This window comes from Petaurus breviceps, unplaced genomic scaffold, assembly GCF_028583685.1.
Source record: "Petaurus breviceps papuanus isolate PSGF00001 unplaced genomic scaffold, PetGlider_PUasm1.0 229, whole genome shotgun sequence".
NCBI classification, from domain to species: domain Eukaryota; kingdom Metazoa; phylum Chordata; class Mammalia; order Diprotodontia; family Petauridae; genus Petaurus; species Petaurus breviceps.
The window spans coordinates 30879660-30897371 of NW_027185903.1; the positions used below are offsets into that span (position 1 = coordinate 30879660).

The 17712-nt window shown below is 42.7% G+C and overlaps 1 protein-coding gene across 1 annotated transcript in view; it reads left to right on the top strand.

Moving 5' to 3' along the window:
• The window catches only part of MAST4 (microtubule associated serine/threonine kinase family member 4), an 808407-nt gene extending 797702 nt beyond the window's left edge, over window positions 1–10705 (top strand). Inside the window, exons 27-29 of the mRNA XM_069096541.1 lie at window positions 1198–1334; window positions 3008–3189; window positions 4334–10705. Of these exons, the coding sequence (XP_068952642.1) occupies window positions 1198–1334; window positions 3008–3189; window positions 4334–8262 (4248 nt within the window). The 3' untranslated portion in view covers window positions 8263–10705. The remainder of the gene's footprint in view (window positions 1–1197; window positions 1335–3007; window positions 3190–4333) is intronic.
• The last annotated feature ends 7007 nt before the right edge of the window (window positions 10706–17712 follow it).

A 17712-nucleotide genomic window follows, 5' to 3' on the forward strand; every position in this document is an offset into this window, starting at 1 on the left:
ATCTATCTATCTATCTATCTATCTATCTATCTATCTATCTATCTATCTATCTATCTATTGATTAAATGATGCTAATTGATTGATCGATTGAAGACATAAGTTTTCAACTAGAATCAATGATATTTCTTCCTAGGTGGCAAGTCACAGTATATGAGCACATACATTGTTCACAAAACTCAATATACTATATCTCTCTTCATTTGTTTTAATGTATCACTGTGGTATCAATGAACAATTCATTCAGCAGTATAATAAATAAGTATGCAAGTTGATGTCCAGCCAAAGTGGATGCGACAATGAAGTCAATTTTTCATGACATATGGAACACTAATGTAGTTCTTTCTCTAGATGGGCAACTTCTGTGACTTTTGTGACAAGTCTGAAACATTTATGCCTTTCTCCTTAAGTATCTTCAGAATATCTTCAAAATATCCATCAGCATCTCTTGCCTTAAAGAATCATAGCTCTCTCTTGGGCTCCCAAGATACTAAAGATGTTGGTGTTGCTGTGTGCAGGCACTGGCCCTATGCTGCTGAGACAGGCATTCTCCTGGTCCCTTGACCCTGTGAAAGTCTTTTTGTTATAGAACTGCCTGAGATCACCCAATAGAAATATACAGTTAACTCTCAGTTGGTTGTCTAGTTAGAGAGAGACTGTCTCTCATACTTGCACTTCTAAGCTTCATCAAAAAGCAGGGATATTTTGCTAAGATTGAAGGAGGTATCCTTTCTTTAAACAAAAAATTTCAGTTAAAAATCTGAAAATTCTTCATTTTTGTATAAGGGATTGAGGTGGGGGAGGGGTTGGTTGAGTTCAGAGGAAGTGCTAGAGGACTCGGGAAAGAAGGATGGGTAAACTAAACTGCAAGGCAGGTTGTATCAACTTTCTCTCTAATAATATTGCTGTCGTTATTATTTTCCCTCCATTCATTTTATGTAGGGACATTATCCTTTGTTAAATTAAAATTTATTATTTTGTCAATTAATAAGCATTCATTTTCTCTTTCTCTCATTCCTTGCCCTTCCTTGTATTAGAAAACAAAGGAAAACAAGACTCTTCTTGTCCTTGATTCACGTTTTGTTAAGACTTACATACCATATGTGAACATTTATTATCTTTAAACTCCTGTCTTTGTACTGGTCTGGTTGAGTCATTGAATTACTCTTAAATATCCTCTTTTTTTTTTTTTGCTGGTAGAGTGGAAATAAGGTGTCAATCACTACAACCCCCTTTGAAAACACATCAATCAAAACAGGCCCAGCTCGAAGAAATAGCTACAAGAGTCGAATGGTGAGACGGAGTAAGAAGACCAAAAAGAAAGAAAGTCTAGAAAGGTTAGTTCCATTTTTATTTTGTGCAGTCCATATTTTTTTGGTGGGGGGCAGAGGTTGGGTTTGATGTATGCTTTCTAGTTTGTGATCCTTCCTCTCCTCTCTTCCCTGCCCCCAGTAAAATTCACAAATAGCTAACATTAGTGATTGCTTTGTAACAGGCACTGTGCCAAGTCCTTTATGATTAACTGCCTCATTTTTCCTTCACAGCAACCCTGGGAGACAGGTGCTATTATTATTCCCATTTTATAGATAAAGAAACTGAGCCTAGTTAACTGTCTTGCTTAGGACTCACAGCTAGGAAGTATCTGAGGTCATATTTGAACTCAGGTCTTCCTTACTCCAAGCCTGGTTCTTTATCCACTATGTCACCTAGCTGTCCCAATGAATAGGGTGCCCGTCCTAAAAACCAAGAAATCCTGGGTTGAAGTCCTACCTCTGACAGACTGTGTCACCCTGAGCAAGTCCCCTGACTTCTCTGTGTTCTTAGAAACTCTTCAAGACTAGCAGTTGCAGGGAAGGTACTGACTGGCATAGATCAAGGGCAGCTTCTTCACCCAGGAATTCTCTATAGCGAGAAAAGGAGAGATCCAGCCCCTCATCACCCTACCCATCACTCTCAGTCCCTATTTAACATAAAAGCTTTTTAAGGGCAGGAGGAAGAGTTTACCATTTAAACACATCAGAAATGGGGAATTCAAAGATTGATATTATGATAGAGCTGTATGGACAGAGTATTTCCAACTGTACCTGTTGATCTAAGGAGCCCTGAATAACATGCCCTAGGTTTTCCACATTGCCACCAGGCACTTCCCAGAAGGGCCCTGCTGTGATAAGCTTCCTTCCCCAGTTTTTTCTACTTATATGTACAACCTGTCTGCTTATTACACATGTTTGAGTGCCGGCCTGTGCTGGGAGCACCAGGCAAAACTAGGATTGGCTAAAGCTCCCCACCCAAGGTAATCCCATCAAAGACATTTACCCATGTAGAGATAATGGCTCTTCTTTCTGTAGGGATTTACTTTGCAGTATTTTTTTTTTTTTGCCTTTTGGAGAGCAATTGGGGTTAAGTAACTTGCCCAAGGTTACAGTTACATGGCTAGTTTTTTTTGTGTGGGTGTTAAGTGTCTGAGGTGGGAATGGAACTCGGGTCCTCCTGACTCTGGGACTGGCACTTCTCACTGCGCCACTTAGCCACCCCATGCAGTATTTCTTAATTAAATTGTGCGTCTTTGTATTTTTGGATATATGCCCAGAAGCAAAGGATGCACTTTTAACGAAATGAACAAATAAATAATTGAATGTATTTAACAGTTTCATTTTTTCCACATCCATTCTTAAATGTAGAATGTTTATGAACCAAGCTGTGAAATCTGAACTATATACACACTGTTTTAGGGAGGCTGTAACTCTTCCTCTTCCCCTTGCCACCCTGTTTCAGATTTTAAAATGCTTTTCAAAAATGAAAATAGCATCTTATTCTTTATCATGGCTAAGGTTTCCCCCCACCCCCCTCAGTGCTGCTTTCCTTTCCTATTAACTTGGTTGTGTTGAATGCACTATGGGGCAAGGGAAAGGTAGAAAGGATAAGACAGTGGGTGCGTGGAAGAGTAAAATTTGTTGAGAATTTGTCTCCCAGATTCTTCTGATTTGTTTGCTGCTGTTTTCTTCTCTAGGCGGAGATCCCTCTTCAAAAAGCTAGCCAAGCAGCCATCGCCTTTACTCCACACTAGTCGAAGTTTCTCCTGTTTAAACCGTTCTCTTTCCTCTGGAGAGAGCCTCCCTGGGTCCCCAACTCATAGCTTGTCTCCCCGATCCCCTACACCCAGCTACCGTTCTACCCCAGACTTTCCTTCGGGTGAGTTACCTCCTTTAAATAAGAAACAACAGTTGGAAGCGTATAGAAAGCCTATGTAACCATCTTCAGCTTGCCCACTAATAAGAAATCATGTTCTTGTATAACCTATATCAAATTGCTTGCCTTCTCAATGAAGAGGGAGGGGTAGGAGGGCGGGAGAGAATTTGGAACTCAAAATTTTTAAAAATGGATGTTAAAAATTATTGTTACAAAATGACTAACATGGAAATATTTTGCATGGTCGCATATGTATAACCTACATCTGGTTACTAACATCTCAGGGAAGGGGGAGAGGAGGAAGGGAAGAATCGAGTTTAGAACTCAAAACTAGGGAAAAAAATGTTAAAAATTGTTTTAACATGTGATTAGAAAAAAATATAAAATTGTTTTACATGTAATTGGGGAAAACATTAATTTAGTTTTTAAAGCATGATTTTTGACAAGGTAGCTTGAAAAGGTCCTGCTATGTTGCTAGGAGAGCTGATTAGACTCATGATACAAAATAAGATATTTTAAAATAATTATTAAAAAAAATAGTGAGGGCTGCTAGGGTGGTGCAGTGAATAGAGCACCAGCCCTGGAGTTAGGAGGACCTGAGTTCAAATGGCCTCAGATACTTGATACACTTACTAGCCGTGTGACTTTGGGCAAGTCACTTAACCCCCAATTGCCCTCCAAAAAGGAAAAAAAAATAGTGGGCTTTTATAGAGGTGAGGGATTATGGGTCTGGTGTACTAGACTTTTGATAAGTTGATCAGTTTTGCCAAAGTTTTTTTTTTTCTCTTATTAAAATCATAGGTATTTGGGGTAGTGGGGAGGTGGGAAGGAAAGATTCTGGCAGTTTCTGATTAGCATTAATTGAGGGGAAGTTCTTATTATATGGGAGTTGCAGGTGATGGGAAAACAAAAGAAACTGATAAAAAAAATTGTCATTAACATAACGAAGACTGTAAAGGTACCAAGAATAAGGCATTATATCTTGGGTATAAGCAGGTTTAGCTTAAAAATTGGAAAACATATTTATTTAGGATAGCTAAATCCTTGACTAGTTCATTGATCATGTACTCAGAATGATCTGTAGAGCAGACGTGAAAAAGAAAGTGGCTTTTTGGTTCTCATTAGGTCTTTGTTTTTATGCCTACAGGTACTAACTCCTCCCAGAGCAGCTCTCCAAGCTCCAGTGCCCCTAATTCTCCAGCTGGCTCTGGGCACATTAGGCCCAGCACTCTTCATGGATTGGCACCCAAACTCAGCGGACAGAGATACCGGTCAGGGAGACGTAAATCAGCCGGCAGCATTCCGCTTTCCCCCTTGGCCAGGACACCTTCTCCAACCCCGCAGCCGCCCTCTCCTCAGCGGTCACCGTCCCCCTTGCTGGGGCACTCCCTTGGCAATTCCAAGATCGTACAGGCCTTTCCCAGCAAAATGCATTCCCCACCCACGATTGTCAGACATATCGTGAGGCCCAAGAGCGCTGAGCCACCAAGGTCCCCCCTGCTCAAGAGAGTCCAGTCTGAAGAAAAACTCTCCCCTTCCTACAGCAGTGACAAGAAGCATCTCTGTTCCCGGAAGCATAGCCTGGAGGTGACTCAAGAAGAGGTGCAACGGGACCAGTCTCAAAGGGACACAACGCTCCAGAGCCTGGAGGAAAATGTGTGTGATGCTCCTTCCCTCACCCGGGCCAGGCCTGTGGAGCAAGGCTGCCTGAAACGCCCCATCTCGAGGAAGCTGGGGAGGCAGGAGTCTGTGGATGAACTGGACAGAGAGAAACTGAAGGTCAAGGTGGTGACAAAGAAACAGGACTTCCCCGAGAAGCAAGAATCCCTGCAGAAATCCCATGAACTGGGCAGCGATATGGAAAACCTCACGACCTTGAGGCTGGAGGAAAGAGAGAAGAAAACATATCAGAAGACTTTGGAGAGATCAAATAACTTTGACAACAGGGTGACAATGCAGGAGACGACATCATTGTCATCTCTGTCAGTCAGCAGCCTGCTTCACAAGAGCGCTGCCGGCATGAAGTCCAGCGATGGTCTCCTGCTGGACACCCAGGTGGCCTGCCACAGGCTTCCACTGAGTGAGCATAGCCTGAACTCTCATGACTACAAAAGACTGCCACCCCCATGCCTGCTGCAAGACATGCTCACCCACCCAATGGAGAGGCCATCCGGCGGGAGAGGGGATGGTGCCGAGAAGGCCAGCCAAGCAAAAGAATTCAGCAAGTTTGAAAAGTTTGATGGCAAGCTTACAAATATTGATTACCTTCGGAAGAAGATGTCCTTTGAGGAGAAAGATGACAGCCTTAGTTCAGTGCTGAAGCCTAAGCTGGCATCAAATGTCCACGAATGCCTTCAGCTGAACCCCACGAGGCCTGTAAATATGCAGCAGGATCCCACGCCACTCTCAGAGAGCCGGACGGGCATCGGCAGTGCCCACGGGGTTCAGATCAGTTCAACGGCTTTTGTTCCTCTCAAGGCTCTGACTGGTCGAGCAGAAGGTAGCGTGGAAAAGCCAACCTTGATCCCTCCTGAGTCCCCAGTCAGAAAGAGTCCATCGGAATACAAACTGGAAGGCAGGTCTGTCTCTTGCCTAAAGCCTATTGAGGGCACTCTAGACATTGCTTTATTATCAGGGCCTCAGGCTTCTAAGACAGAAGGGCCATCACTGCCTTCTACAGAGACCCATCATCTCAGCAGTGACATAGGACCTTTTGTGTCACCAGCTGTGTCTGTAAGTTCCATGAAGGGTGAAACTGCCGGTCAGAAGGAGCCCCCAGTGACTTGTATAAAGATGAACAAATCCTACCTTCTGGAACCCCGATTTCAGCAACCCAGCAAGGGACTTTCAAGCACACCAACAGCCCCAGAACTGGAAAAGGACAGAAGGGTCTCCCATTCAGCTGTAAGAAACCACAGCCCCGTCAGTGAAAGCAGTCACAAGATCGAGGAGCTCCCCGTGAAGCGGCGGGACCACGCTGCGGAGGCCAAACTCATCGCCTCCCCCAGTCAAAATGCCATAGCTAGCCCCAAACCGGGAGCACCCCCAGGATTAGTCAGTCCTGACAATAACCCTGGAAAAGAGAGGCAGAACCACAGGGAAGCATGCGGGAAGTATCCAGTGGCCCCAAGAAGCAGCGAGCCGCTGACAACAGTGAGGGCAGAGGTCGCCAGAGAATCTTTTATGGAGCATTTATTGGCAGACTCTCCAAAAGCTAGCAGCTTTGGAAACAGTGCTTCTGGGAGCCGCCCCGCCCCAGACTTCCCCACTCAGCCACGTGCAGTGGAGAAACTTAGGGGTCCTGCTGGGAAAGCCGATCCCAAAGAAGGTAAAGAAATAACAAAGCCCCATGCCAGAGAGGATGGTCGCTCCTCCAGGATTCCTGGTGAGAGGGAGGTGAGCAAGCAGAAAACCGGCATGGACCTGAAGTCTGAGGTTTCTCTCCCCAAAAGATCTGGCCAGCTGCCAGGAGTCAGTAACACCAAGAGTGAAAAAGCCCTGGGTTTTCCATCTTTACAGAAAGACAGTCCCAAAGAAGTGGAAAGGAAAGACCCAACTTCTCAGAAACAGGTCAGCAGCCTTCAGCCTTCACTGGCCCCCAGGGACCCCTCTGGCATGACTCCTCAGCAGCAGCTCAGCTCACCAGTTTTGCCCTCAGTTAGGGAGCCTGTCTCTAGGACCTGTGCATCAGAGGTGGCCATAGGCCTTCCTGATACTGCTATGAAGCCGGTTACAGCCCAGGTGGAAGGCAGCAGCCACAAGCTCAAACCTGCACCTGAGGCCTGCCTTCCAAAGTCTAAACCCTCAGAAAAACTGGCAGCATCTCAGAAACAGTGCACAGGAGCCACCAAGGAGAAAGAGGCTGGCCCACAGGTTCCCAGCAGTGCTAGCAAAGAGGGAAAAAACACCAGCAGAACCATGCCAGAGACCTTTCTCTTCATCTCTGGCTCCCAAAGGAAATTGAACAATGAGGGTGTCCAGGGGGACAGAACCCCTGACTCACAAGGTGGGCCAGTGCCTTCATGCCAAGTGGAGGGGAGCACCACCCTGGATCACAAGTTGAAATCCCTAGGTAATAGTAACCCGGCAGGGGTCCATTCACAGAGGCAGGACCCCACAGGCTTGATCGAGCTGGTAGAACAGAAGCTTTCCACAGTCCCTGAAAAACAAACCCTGCCCCTGAAGCACCCCAAGCCATCCACTGTGAAAGACAGTCCCTCTCTGTGCAAACAGATTGACAAGAGCCCAACTCCCTTGGCCCCCTGCAAACAGACTGACAAGGGGCCAGGTGCCTTGGCCAACGTGGCAGACAAGAGGCCAGAAGGGAAAAAATGCACTGATGCACTTTATGTTCTACCTGACTGTGGGAAGCTGGAGCACAGCCTTTCGTTGGCGAGCTGTGAGGCCAAGGTTAAAAGTGGGGAAAAGCCAGCTGTAGCAGGGAAGAGCTCCTCCGAGCCCAAAGGGAAAGCCCTACCTTCACAGAAGCAGTTGATGGAAACCAGCAAACTGGGTGGGATGAAACGTTCTCCCTCAGCCACTGGGCAGAGTTCCTTTCTCTCAGCTGTCCCCTCAGAGAAGACTCTGAGCTCCTCATCCAGTTTCCCTGAGTCTAAGTCAGGAGGCCTTGAGACCTCTGCAGTGGCTGGTGACACCCTCTTTGCCAAGAAGAACGTGAGCCAGGCAGAACCACCAGCCCCCAGCACCAGGGACTTGAGGAAGCCAGGGTCTGGGGCAGATAGCAGAACACAAATGACCAAGAGTGACTCATTACCATCCTTTAGTAGCACGGCAGGTTCCCTGGAGTCCCACCACTCTGATTCAGCCCTCAGGGGAGAAGTCAGAATCCTGGACAGAGCCCTGTCCATGACCACCACCGCAGGAGAAGTGAAAGGGAAGGAGTCTGTCCTGGCCCAAACTCTGGCTTCCAAGAAACAAAGTGTAGGAAAAGACATTCCCAGGTCAGCTGCAAACACCGACCGCCTGTTAGCCCCTTCTTCTGAAAAGGACTTTGTGGTACGCCAGCGACGAGGGAAAGAGAGTTTGCGCAGCAGCCCCCACAAAAAGACTTCCTAATGGGGCAGGGCCCAGGAGGCAGGACTGTGGAGACTCAGAGTGGATGTTGTTACTTTGTCCTGACGACCTTCAAAAAACCAGCACCGAATGGGATTGTTCGCCAGGCAGAGCTCTGGGTGGAGTAGGGTGGACACAGAGATAGAGAGGACCTTTTTCCATATGCCTTCCCAATTGTAACCGGTAAAACTGTTACCATATAGTATTGTACAAAAAAACCTTTACAGTTGAGAGTTGTTGAGGAAAAAAGATGTTCTCTGTAAATATCTAGCAGTGTGTTTGGTTTTTGAATGTAGAATATACACTTTGCTGCTGATTGCGTTGTTTACTACAACTTTTTTTTTAAACCAATTGTTGCTTTGCCACTTACTTACCACAATGTAGGAAAGAAGCAAAATTACTAAAACTGGGCATATGCCCTCACACACATACACACAATACACAGACAATAGTTCAAGGCTACATTTTTACAAGTTAAAGTATTCTAAGAGTTAAAGGCAAAAGAACATCATAAATACAGCAGTTTGTGAATTTTTATGTGTATTTTTAATCAGATTTTGATAGTACTGTATCTGGCTACCTATATTTCCAGATCTAATTTAAGATGTAACTTGATCACTGCATTTAAAATCTGCCTCAATTAGGATAGGTCTGGACTCACAGGACCTACCATTTTTATTTTATGAATGTCCTAGCAAGGCCTTTTGATTCTGGGTCCAACTGTCTGAAAGACCAGTTGTTCACTTTTGGTCCATTGGTGTGTGGATTGGACCTTCACCTCACATGGCGCTGGGACTATAAATACTCATCAGCTTAATTTCTGCTGTAATCCTTTCATTTTTTTCTTTCAGCTCTTAAACTCAGGCCTTTATGCTGTGAGTCTTATGTATAAGAAGCACATATGTTGTAGTCCCATGTCTGCCCTGCTCTTGTATAAGGAGAAAGAAGATGACTTAACACCCTCCTACCCCCAAGTACTTAGGTTTGAGTAACCAGTTTCACAAATCATAGAGCTTTTTTCAAGTTTGACATTTTTTGGCAAAAAAAGGAAAAAAGTGATTTTTAGTATCATGTCATAAATAGAGATAACCAGGACATCAGATCCATTTTAATACATAGCAGGGGCCTTATGTTATAGATGAAGCTTGCTGTTTTTAGCAAGGAATCCTGGGTTTCACATTCGTCTCTAAATGCATTGGGTAGCTCCATACATTTCATAACATGATCTCTTTATTTGTATGCAAAAAAGTAATTACTGTATTATTAATAGAAAGCAGCATTTTTTGTAACAGAGAACTATTGGAGCTATTTGGTGCTTGAATGTGACTGTCCTTTTTACTTTTGCTAAGCCTTATTTAAATTTTGTATACTGTGGAACATGTAGAATTTGTCAGATAATTTTAGTGCTGACGTACTTTGTTTTGTTCTGATTTTTTTTTTCTTTCGGAGGAAAAAGCACTTGATGAAACCAGTACTAAGGCACTAGGGGAAAATTGACACAGAGAAGTATTTTTAAGATGCTTGGGATTGATATCACAATATTTTTGCTCTTTTTTTCCCTATTAAGGCATATGCCCAGCAAAAAGTAATCAAGTTCCCCATCTGAATTCTTTAGCTTTTCCAGGTAATAAAAATCATTCTTCTAAGCACAGTCTAATCTTGTGAACCTGAAATGTGTTTGGCCAGGTTGTGAACAGGGCTCCTAAAAACAAAAGTATGATCCAATTGGTTTCTTGGGTTTTGCCTCATTCTAATAAATTGCTAAAGGAAAGGAAAAGAATCACTTTCCCTCCCCCAAATTTTTCCTAGGGCATGGCCATTTCCTATCTCCCCTTTGATACTTGTAAAGGAAACAAACCTTTTCCATTTTTTACTGCTTTTGAATACTGGTCTCAACATTTGCAGGGTATATCTGTGTTAGGCGATCACAGCCCCAGTACGAATGCACTCAGACATCATGACACTTGGATCAAGGAGGTATTTCATAGTTTACAGCCCTTGCATTTTAACTGTCCTATGTTTCCTTTAAAGCACAATTAGTTGCTTGTTTACAATGATATCCTTTTTGTGTATATTTTGTATAGTGTGTTATCATTTCTGCCAAATCTGATTTTGCATTTTGAATGAGTAATGAGTAAAATAGGGTCATGTTCATGTAATACCTGTTTGTTGGTGTGAAACTCTAATCAGCTAGTAGAAATCCTCCCGCTAACTGTGTTCTATCTGGTCAGTCTTTGTGTGATTGTAAGATGTGCTCGGTAGTACTCCCAGCTGTAGATTTACCAGCTTTAAAAAAAGTTTGTTAGGCTTTGTGCAATAAAGTGTTTGCAGTCTGATTTTCTGGAAGAAATTCCCTATGGATGTCATAATTGTTGTATATTGAACAAATATTTATACTTATGCAGTTGCATAACATTGAAATAAAAATTTAGCATGAAAAGATAAAGACTGGTAGGTTCTTACTCTCTCCCTGTCCTCTTCCTCCCCACCCCCACCCCAAGAAAAGAAAGCTGCTAAATATTAAAGAGGTTGTTAAACGTAGTCCTAGGATTCTATAAATTTGTTTTATCAAGATCAGTAAGGGTAGCAAAAGAATAAGCAACTAACCAAGAAATGGGTCATTGTGATATTTGTTTAAACTCCCCACACAGTTCATTTTCTGAGAACAAAAAAGGAGAATTTCAAGATGAAATAATACACTCTTGGTTATGATCAATTTTAGTGTTATAAGAACAGTTGCATAGCTTATACTCTCCTTAAAGAAAATCTACACTCCTGGGAATAATTGTGGTGCTGACCCTTTTGTGATTGTTATGATGTGCAGAAAAGTAATTCAGGTCTCACAATAAAGAATTTACCAAATATTTAACAGACATATGTCTGTAATAGAACGTACTTTACACAGCTGATGTCTCGTCCACCAACCAATTGTCAGGCATTTATTAAACTCTTACTGTGTACCAAGGATTGTTCAAAGTGCTGAAAATACGGCATCTTACATTCTATAGAATAATCCAATATGAACATATAGAAGTGTATATTTTAAAATTCAAGACAATTTGGGGGGAGTCACTGGTAGCTGGGGGAGGGAGAGGATTGAGAAAGGCATCGTATAGTATTTCAACTGAGCTTTAGAAGAAAGTAGGTATTTGTAGAGAGAGAGGTGGACCCCAGACATGGGGTAAAGACCATCTGTGCAAAGACAAGAAGGGAGACGAAGTGTGTGTCAGGAACAGTGAGAAGAGAAAGCCACTTTGGACTGAACAGCGAGAAGGAGAATAACAGATAAATACAGCTAGCAGCGAAAATCAGATCACCAGATTTTGAGGTGAAAGGAAGCTTAGAGGTAATTTAACCAATCCCTCATTTTGGAAATTTAGGGTATAAGAGGTGGAGAGGATTCCAATTCTGAGCCTTTGATGCCAAATCCATGGTTCTTTTCAACAAAGAAACCCCTTTCCAAGAAGTCGGTGTTTGGGCTTTTTAAAATTAGTGTTTTTAGGTTTTTATTTTTTAGGTCAGGAAGAGGCAGGCACGAAGTTAGGAAAACCTGGATTCATGTTACTGAGGGGTTGTGGGGGGGGGGGGGCGGCAAGGTGCAACCTCTCAGTCTGCTATCTAACTCTATAACACTTAAGTTAGCCAGAATACACTGACATGCGCTGGGAGAGGGAGTTTCCTCATCTGAATTCCATATGCCAATGAAATCACAGATCTAGTCTCTAGCCTTTTAGATGAAGAAAGATTTCAGAGGGAAAAAAGTTCATTTAAAACCTTTTAGGAAAGGGAATAAGTGCCTTTATTAAAGGAAAGGTGTATTTATTAGGCACCTGCTATAGGCCACTGTAGCCCTTCACAGAAAATCTCCTTTGGTCCTCACAGTGACCCTGAGAAGGAGGTGCTATTGTGATCCTCAGTTTACAGTTGAGGAAACTGAGGCAGAAAGAAGTTAAGTGACTTGTCCAGGGTCACACAGCTAGGAGTGTCAACTGCTGGATTTGAGCTCAAGTGTTTTTAACTCCAAGCCTAGCACTCTATCCACCACACTAGCGGTCTTTTAGATGAAGCCTGGATTTAAAGGACCTCAAAATGTCATTGCCTCTTATGATAATATTAATAACTTTTGTTTGTATGCTGTAAACTCATTTTGGTCCAGACCACATTGATTATTTCGTGGGATTCCCACGATAACCCCTTGAGGGAGAGAGTACAAGTATTATGTTCATATTTTATAAGTGAGGAAACTGAAGTGCCTTATGACTTGCTTAACTAAATATTCAAGCTAGATCATCTAACTCCACCAATAATGATAATAATTAGCAGCATTTATGTAGTGCCTTAATTATCTCACTTTATCCTCACAACTCTGAGAGGTATTAATAGCCCCATTTTACAGATGAAACTGAGGCAAGCAGAGCTTAAGTGACTTGCCCAGAGGCACACAGCTATTACATATCTGAGGACAGATTTAAACTTATATCTACCTGACTACAGGCCACTACCCATCTGCTACTCTTCTAAGAAGCATAATTATTTATTTATTTTTCCTTTTTGGAAGGGAGAAGACTGGGCAATTGGGGTTAAGTGACTTGCCCAAGGTCACAGGCTAGTTTTTGTGTTGAGTCTGAGGCCAGATTTGAACACGGGTCCTCCTGACTCCGGGACAGGCACTCTATTCACTGTGACACCTAGCCACCTCAAGCATAATTACTTTAAGTTACAGAAGTAAGTTTTCTGCAAGCAAAGCTATGGTTTTCTTGCATCTTAGGGCCAGCTTACTTTTTAACCTGGAAGAACACAACTTTGATTTTATGCTGAAAGAAAAGGAAGATGGATGGAGGATAATGATTTAATTTACAAACATATTTTATAGCCAACTTTTCAAAAATTCATCTGTTCCACAGATGATATGAGCCAGCATCTAGGCAGCAACTGATATTTTTATATGAGTAAATTCAGTAAAAATTCGTTTAAAGTTCCATGTTCTTTTCCAAAAAGTAATCACAAATGACTTTGCCAAATCTAGGTAGAAATATTGTTTTATATAAATTTAATTTTTTGTGAATATTTATTTTGGAGGAGGGAGATAGAGCAATTGGGGCTAAGTGACTTGTCCAAGGTCACATGGTGTGTGTGTGTGTGTGTGTGTGTGTGTGTGTGTGTGTGTGTGTGTGTGTGAAGTGTCTGAGGCTGGATTTGAACTCAGGTCCTCTTGACTCCAGGGCTGGTGCTCTATTCACTGCACCACCTAGCCACCCCCTTTTATGAATATTTATTACTCCAGTGGCATATCATTAAAGAGCTGGCCCCAGAGCCAGAAAAACATGGGTTGATGTCTATTCTCTGACACAGAGACTAGCTCTTTGACCCTAGACAAGTCCCTTATCTTCACTGCCCCCATGTAACTTGAAACTGTAAGTAACAGAAAAGACGTTGATCTGCATTGATCTAGGGAGTTTCCTCACCAGCGATACCCTTCTAGATCTAAAATTTAAAAATAATAATTTGGAGGCTACACTTAAATTAAGATGTTGCATTTAAAATTAAACCATTCTTTCTTGATACTTTTACTAATAAAGAAGCATCCCCCTCCATGGTGCAGTGGGAAGATCAAGCAAGTAGAAGGCAGAAGACCTGATGTTAAAGTCCATCCTCACTGTGTATAGGACATTGGGTAATTCACTTCTCTGGGCCTCAGTTTTCTCATCTGTAAATTGAAGGAACTGAATTAAATGACTAAGGTCCCCTTCAAGTCTAAGCCTGTGATTCTCTGAACTTTACGACTATGGCATTTGTTTTCTTTTCTCCTAGGTTCAATATACAGTGCCCTAATCTTGTTTCCTTAGCTAGATATAAATTTCTCAAAGGCAAGAACTGCATTTTAAAACACGGGCAGTTAGGTGGCCCAGTGGATAGAACACCAGGCCTGGAGTTCAAATCTGACCTCAGATACTAGCTGTGCGACCCTGGGCAAGTCACTTAACCCTGTTTGCCTCAGTTTCCTCATCTGTAAAATAAGCTGGATAAGGAAATGGCAAACCACTCCAGTATCTTTGCCAAGAAAATCCCAAATGGGGTGACAAGGAGTCAGACATGACTGAAAACAACATTTTAAAGCAATGGCAACCAAAAGAAGCTTTCGTGTTACAGCTTTTTAGTGTGTTCCAATCTAACTTCTGGGAGCAGGTAGCCTGTGATTTCAAAGGGAGGCCAAGTCAGAGAAGCTGACTGTGGATCAAACTGCAGTCTAAGTTACTCTGCTCTGTTAACCTGCGTGCCCACTCGTGACTAGGAATTTCAGTAGATTACTCAGAGTCAGAGCTGGAGTGGACACCCCTAGTGTGTCACAAAAAAGCACTTAGGCCCCCTTGACTGTGGTATCACTTCAAAGGAAGTTCCAGATCATATGAAAATCCTGAGCCATCGAGTTCCCTATTCCCTTATAACTGGGCCATTAAAATCCTTCTTGGTTTTAAATTGAGAATTTGTGGATGGGTGAAAACCATCAGACAAGAAAACTAATCATTCTGAGTAATAGTATTCCTTCTAATTAATCAACAGGCAATTACCCATCTAATACATTTGGTTCATAGCACAAAAGGAACATGAAAGAGAAGAGCTATATTAATTATAGAAATTTGCTCCCTGATGTTTAGGCCAGACATTAAGGAACCATGGGAGGGTTCTTCTATATGTACTGTGCTTATTGGCCTTATATTGGGGTCCAGATCGACTTTACGTAGACTTTTTCTTTTGCTCCTGTTATGATCATTAAAGTCAATCCAAGGAGATGAAAGTGGCTCAATGCATAGAGAGCTGGACCTGGAGTCAGGAGTTCAAATGCTGCCTCAGACTATGACTCTGTATGCCTGGGCAAATTACTTAACCTGTCTGCCTCAGTTTCCTCATCTATAAAATGGGAATAATAAAAATATCACCCACCTCAGGGTTTTTGTGAGGATCAAAATAAATAATATATCTAAAGTAGTTTGTAAGCTTTAAAGTGCTATATAAAAACCATCAACATCCTCATTGTTACAAATCTTTAATTCTCTCTTTTTTTTTTTAACGTTTTTTGGAGAGGGAAAAGTAGGGCAATTGGGGTTAAGTGACTTGCCCAAGGTCACAAGCTAGTTTTGTGTTAAGTGTCTGAGGCTGGATTTGAACTCAGGTCCTCCTGACTCCAGAGCTGGTGGGTGCTCTATTCACTGCACCACCTAGCCACCCTGTTACAAATCTTTAAATAGCATGAAGATAGTGGCAGCCCTTCCTAGCACTTGACATTGCTTCTGCTAAAATATTCTATCCCACACCCTAAACCTTCTATAAGGATCTTCTCCCAGAGTTTACAAGTTCATATTCTTCTTCCCACAACCTAGCCCCAGGGAAAGAATTATTATAATATATTAGTATTCCCACTTTTTGGCTGCATGGATAGTTGGAGGTTTCAGTGGAGAAAGTGCAATGTGTGTAGTATAGTGGGAAAATGTATTGGATTTGAAATCATGGGACTGGAGTTCAAACATTTAACATTGATGAAGTATCTTAACCTCCTTGAATCCTCTGCCCCCAACTTTATTACTCAAAAATTATCAAGATGGGGCAGCTAGGTGGTACAGTGGATAGCATGCCAGGCTTAAAGTCAGGAAGACTCCTCTTCCTGAGTACCAAATCTGGCCTCAGACACTTATTAACAGTTTCACCCTGAACAAGTCACTTGACCCTGTTTGCCTCAGTTTCCTCATCTGTAAAATGGAATGGAGAAGGAAATGGCAAAGCTCTCCAGTCAGTATCTTTGCCAAGAAAATCCCAAATGGGGCCACAAAGCCAGACATGACTGAACAACAGCAACATTACCAAGATGGCAGGATCATATATTTAGTGCTAGAAAGGACCTTGGAGGCCATTTAGTTAAACTCCTTGATTTTACAAATAAGGTCATTAAGACCCAGACAAGGTAAGTGACTTCCCCACTATCTCCCTGGTAAGTAGGAAGGGGGAGAGCAAGGATTTGAACACAAATCTGCTAACTAAATCCACTGTTCTTGCCCCTGAAGCACGGTGTTTTTGCTTTCCCTAGGGAGGAGGTCCTGCCTTTTGAAAGAACAAGAGGCGGCTCAAGGAGGGCTGCCCAGTCTCTCTATGGAGGATTCCTGGGCCGGAGTTGGCCCTTAGTCACAGCTGCCAGCTCAGCCCAGCTCTTCTCATCCCAGGAGCCCACGGCAGCTGGCAGCAACTCCCTCCTCCCCCTATGGTTAATGTATGTTTATCTCTTGTGTGCTTAGCAGGGTCCCCCTTGGCTCACACTAGGCTTTGCTGCCTTATGCATATTTGATAGCCACTGTGGCCTTAGGTTCAAATCCATTAGCTCTTTGGTCACCCCCGGCATTTCTACAGGCAAATGGGACTCATTAGCAACAGAACCTCATAGGAAATACACAGCTGCGGCCCCAGGGAGCTTTGGAACAATACATCCTAAAGAACAAAATCACCATATCTTATTTATAACATCACTAGGTGATCTTAGAAAGCAATCTCTGTACTATAAATTTCTGACTGTATAATCTATGCCTTTCACTGCTTTGCATGAAAGCCCTTCAGAAAGGTAATTTGTCTCAGAGACTGAAGGCCTGCCTAGGTGTACGTTTTGACATGCCACCCAGGGTCAGACCTGACTTTCAGTTGTTTGAAATGTCAGTCTGTTCATGGAAATGGATGGGAGGGGAAATCTGTTACATACAATTACTAATTATGGCCCTATACATGTTTGCTGTTCCCCACCTGAAAAAAAAATTATTAATGCCACCATAAGCTGAGAAGTCTTTCATTAAATATTCATTGGATATATCAGCCAGTGCTCTTGGGAGAAGACTGTAGCCCTGTGGGCTGAAGGATGTTGATATCTCCAGACCCTGAAGCAGGCATCCTGCCTTTACAAAGTCTCCATATGTCATACTGGTATCACCATGTCCTAGGGTCCTAACCTGTCTAATAACAATCCCTCGTCTGCCATTTCTGTCCTCTAGAATATACACGTGGTGATAAATGATGTTCCGAAGCCATTCATGAAACTGAGAGGTCCCTGCTAAGCTTGGGTCTGGAGGCACCACTGGGGCTGGTCCCCTGGCAGCCCCCTTTTCCTTGGGAAAGGGTCATCCATAAAAATATGTGGCTGGAGAAATGTATTTGAACACATAGAGCAGTAGGGAAAATGTCACCATTTTTATCAGCATAAAGTGAGAAGAAAAAAATTTCACAACTGACAGTTTCTTTATTTTTAAAATTTTTATACGAATTGGCACTTTGATTAGATTTTAGCATAAATATGTGTTGTGCACCTGCAATACCTCTCTTGTGAGTTAGTGTAAATACCAGTTTGGGCTGTGGAGAAGGTATGAGGCTGGATGATTTAGGTGTGAATTTTTCATTAAAAAAAAAAATTACTTTTGTGCA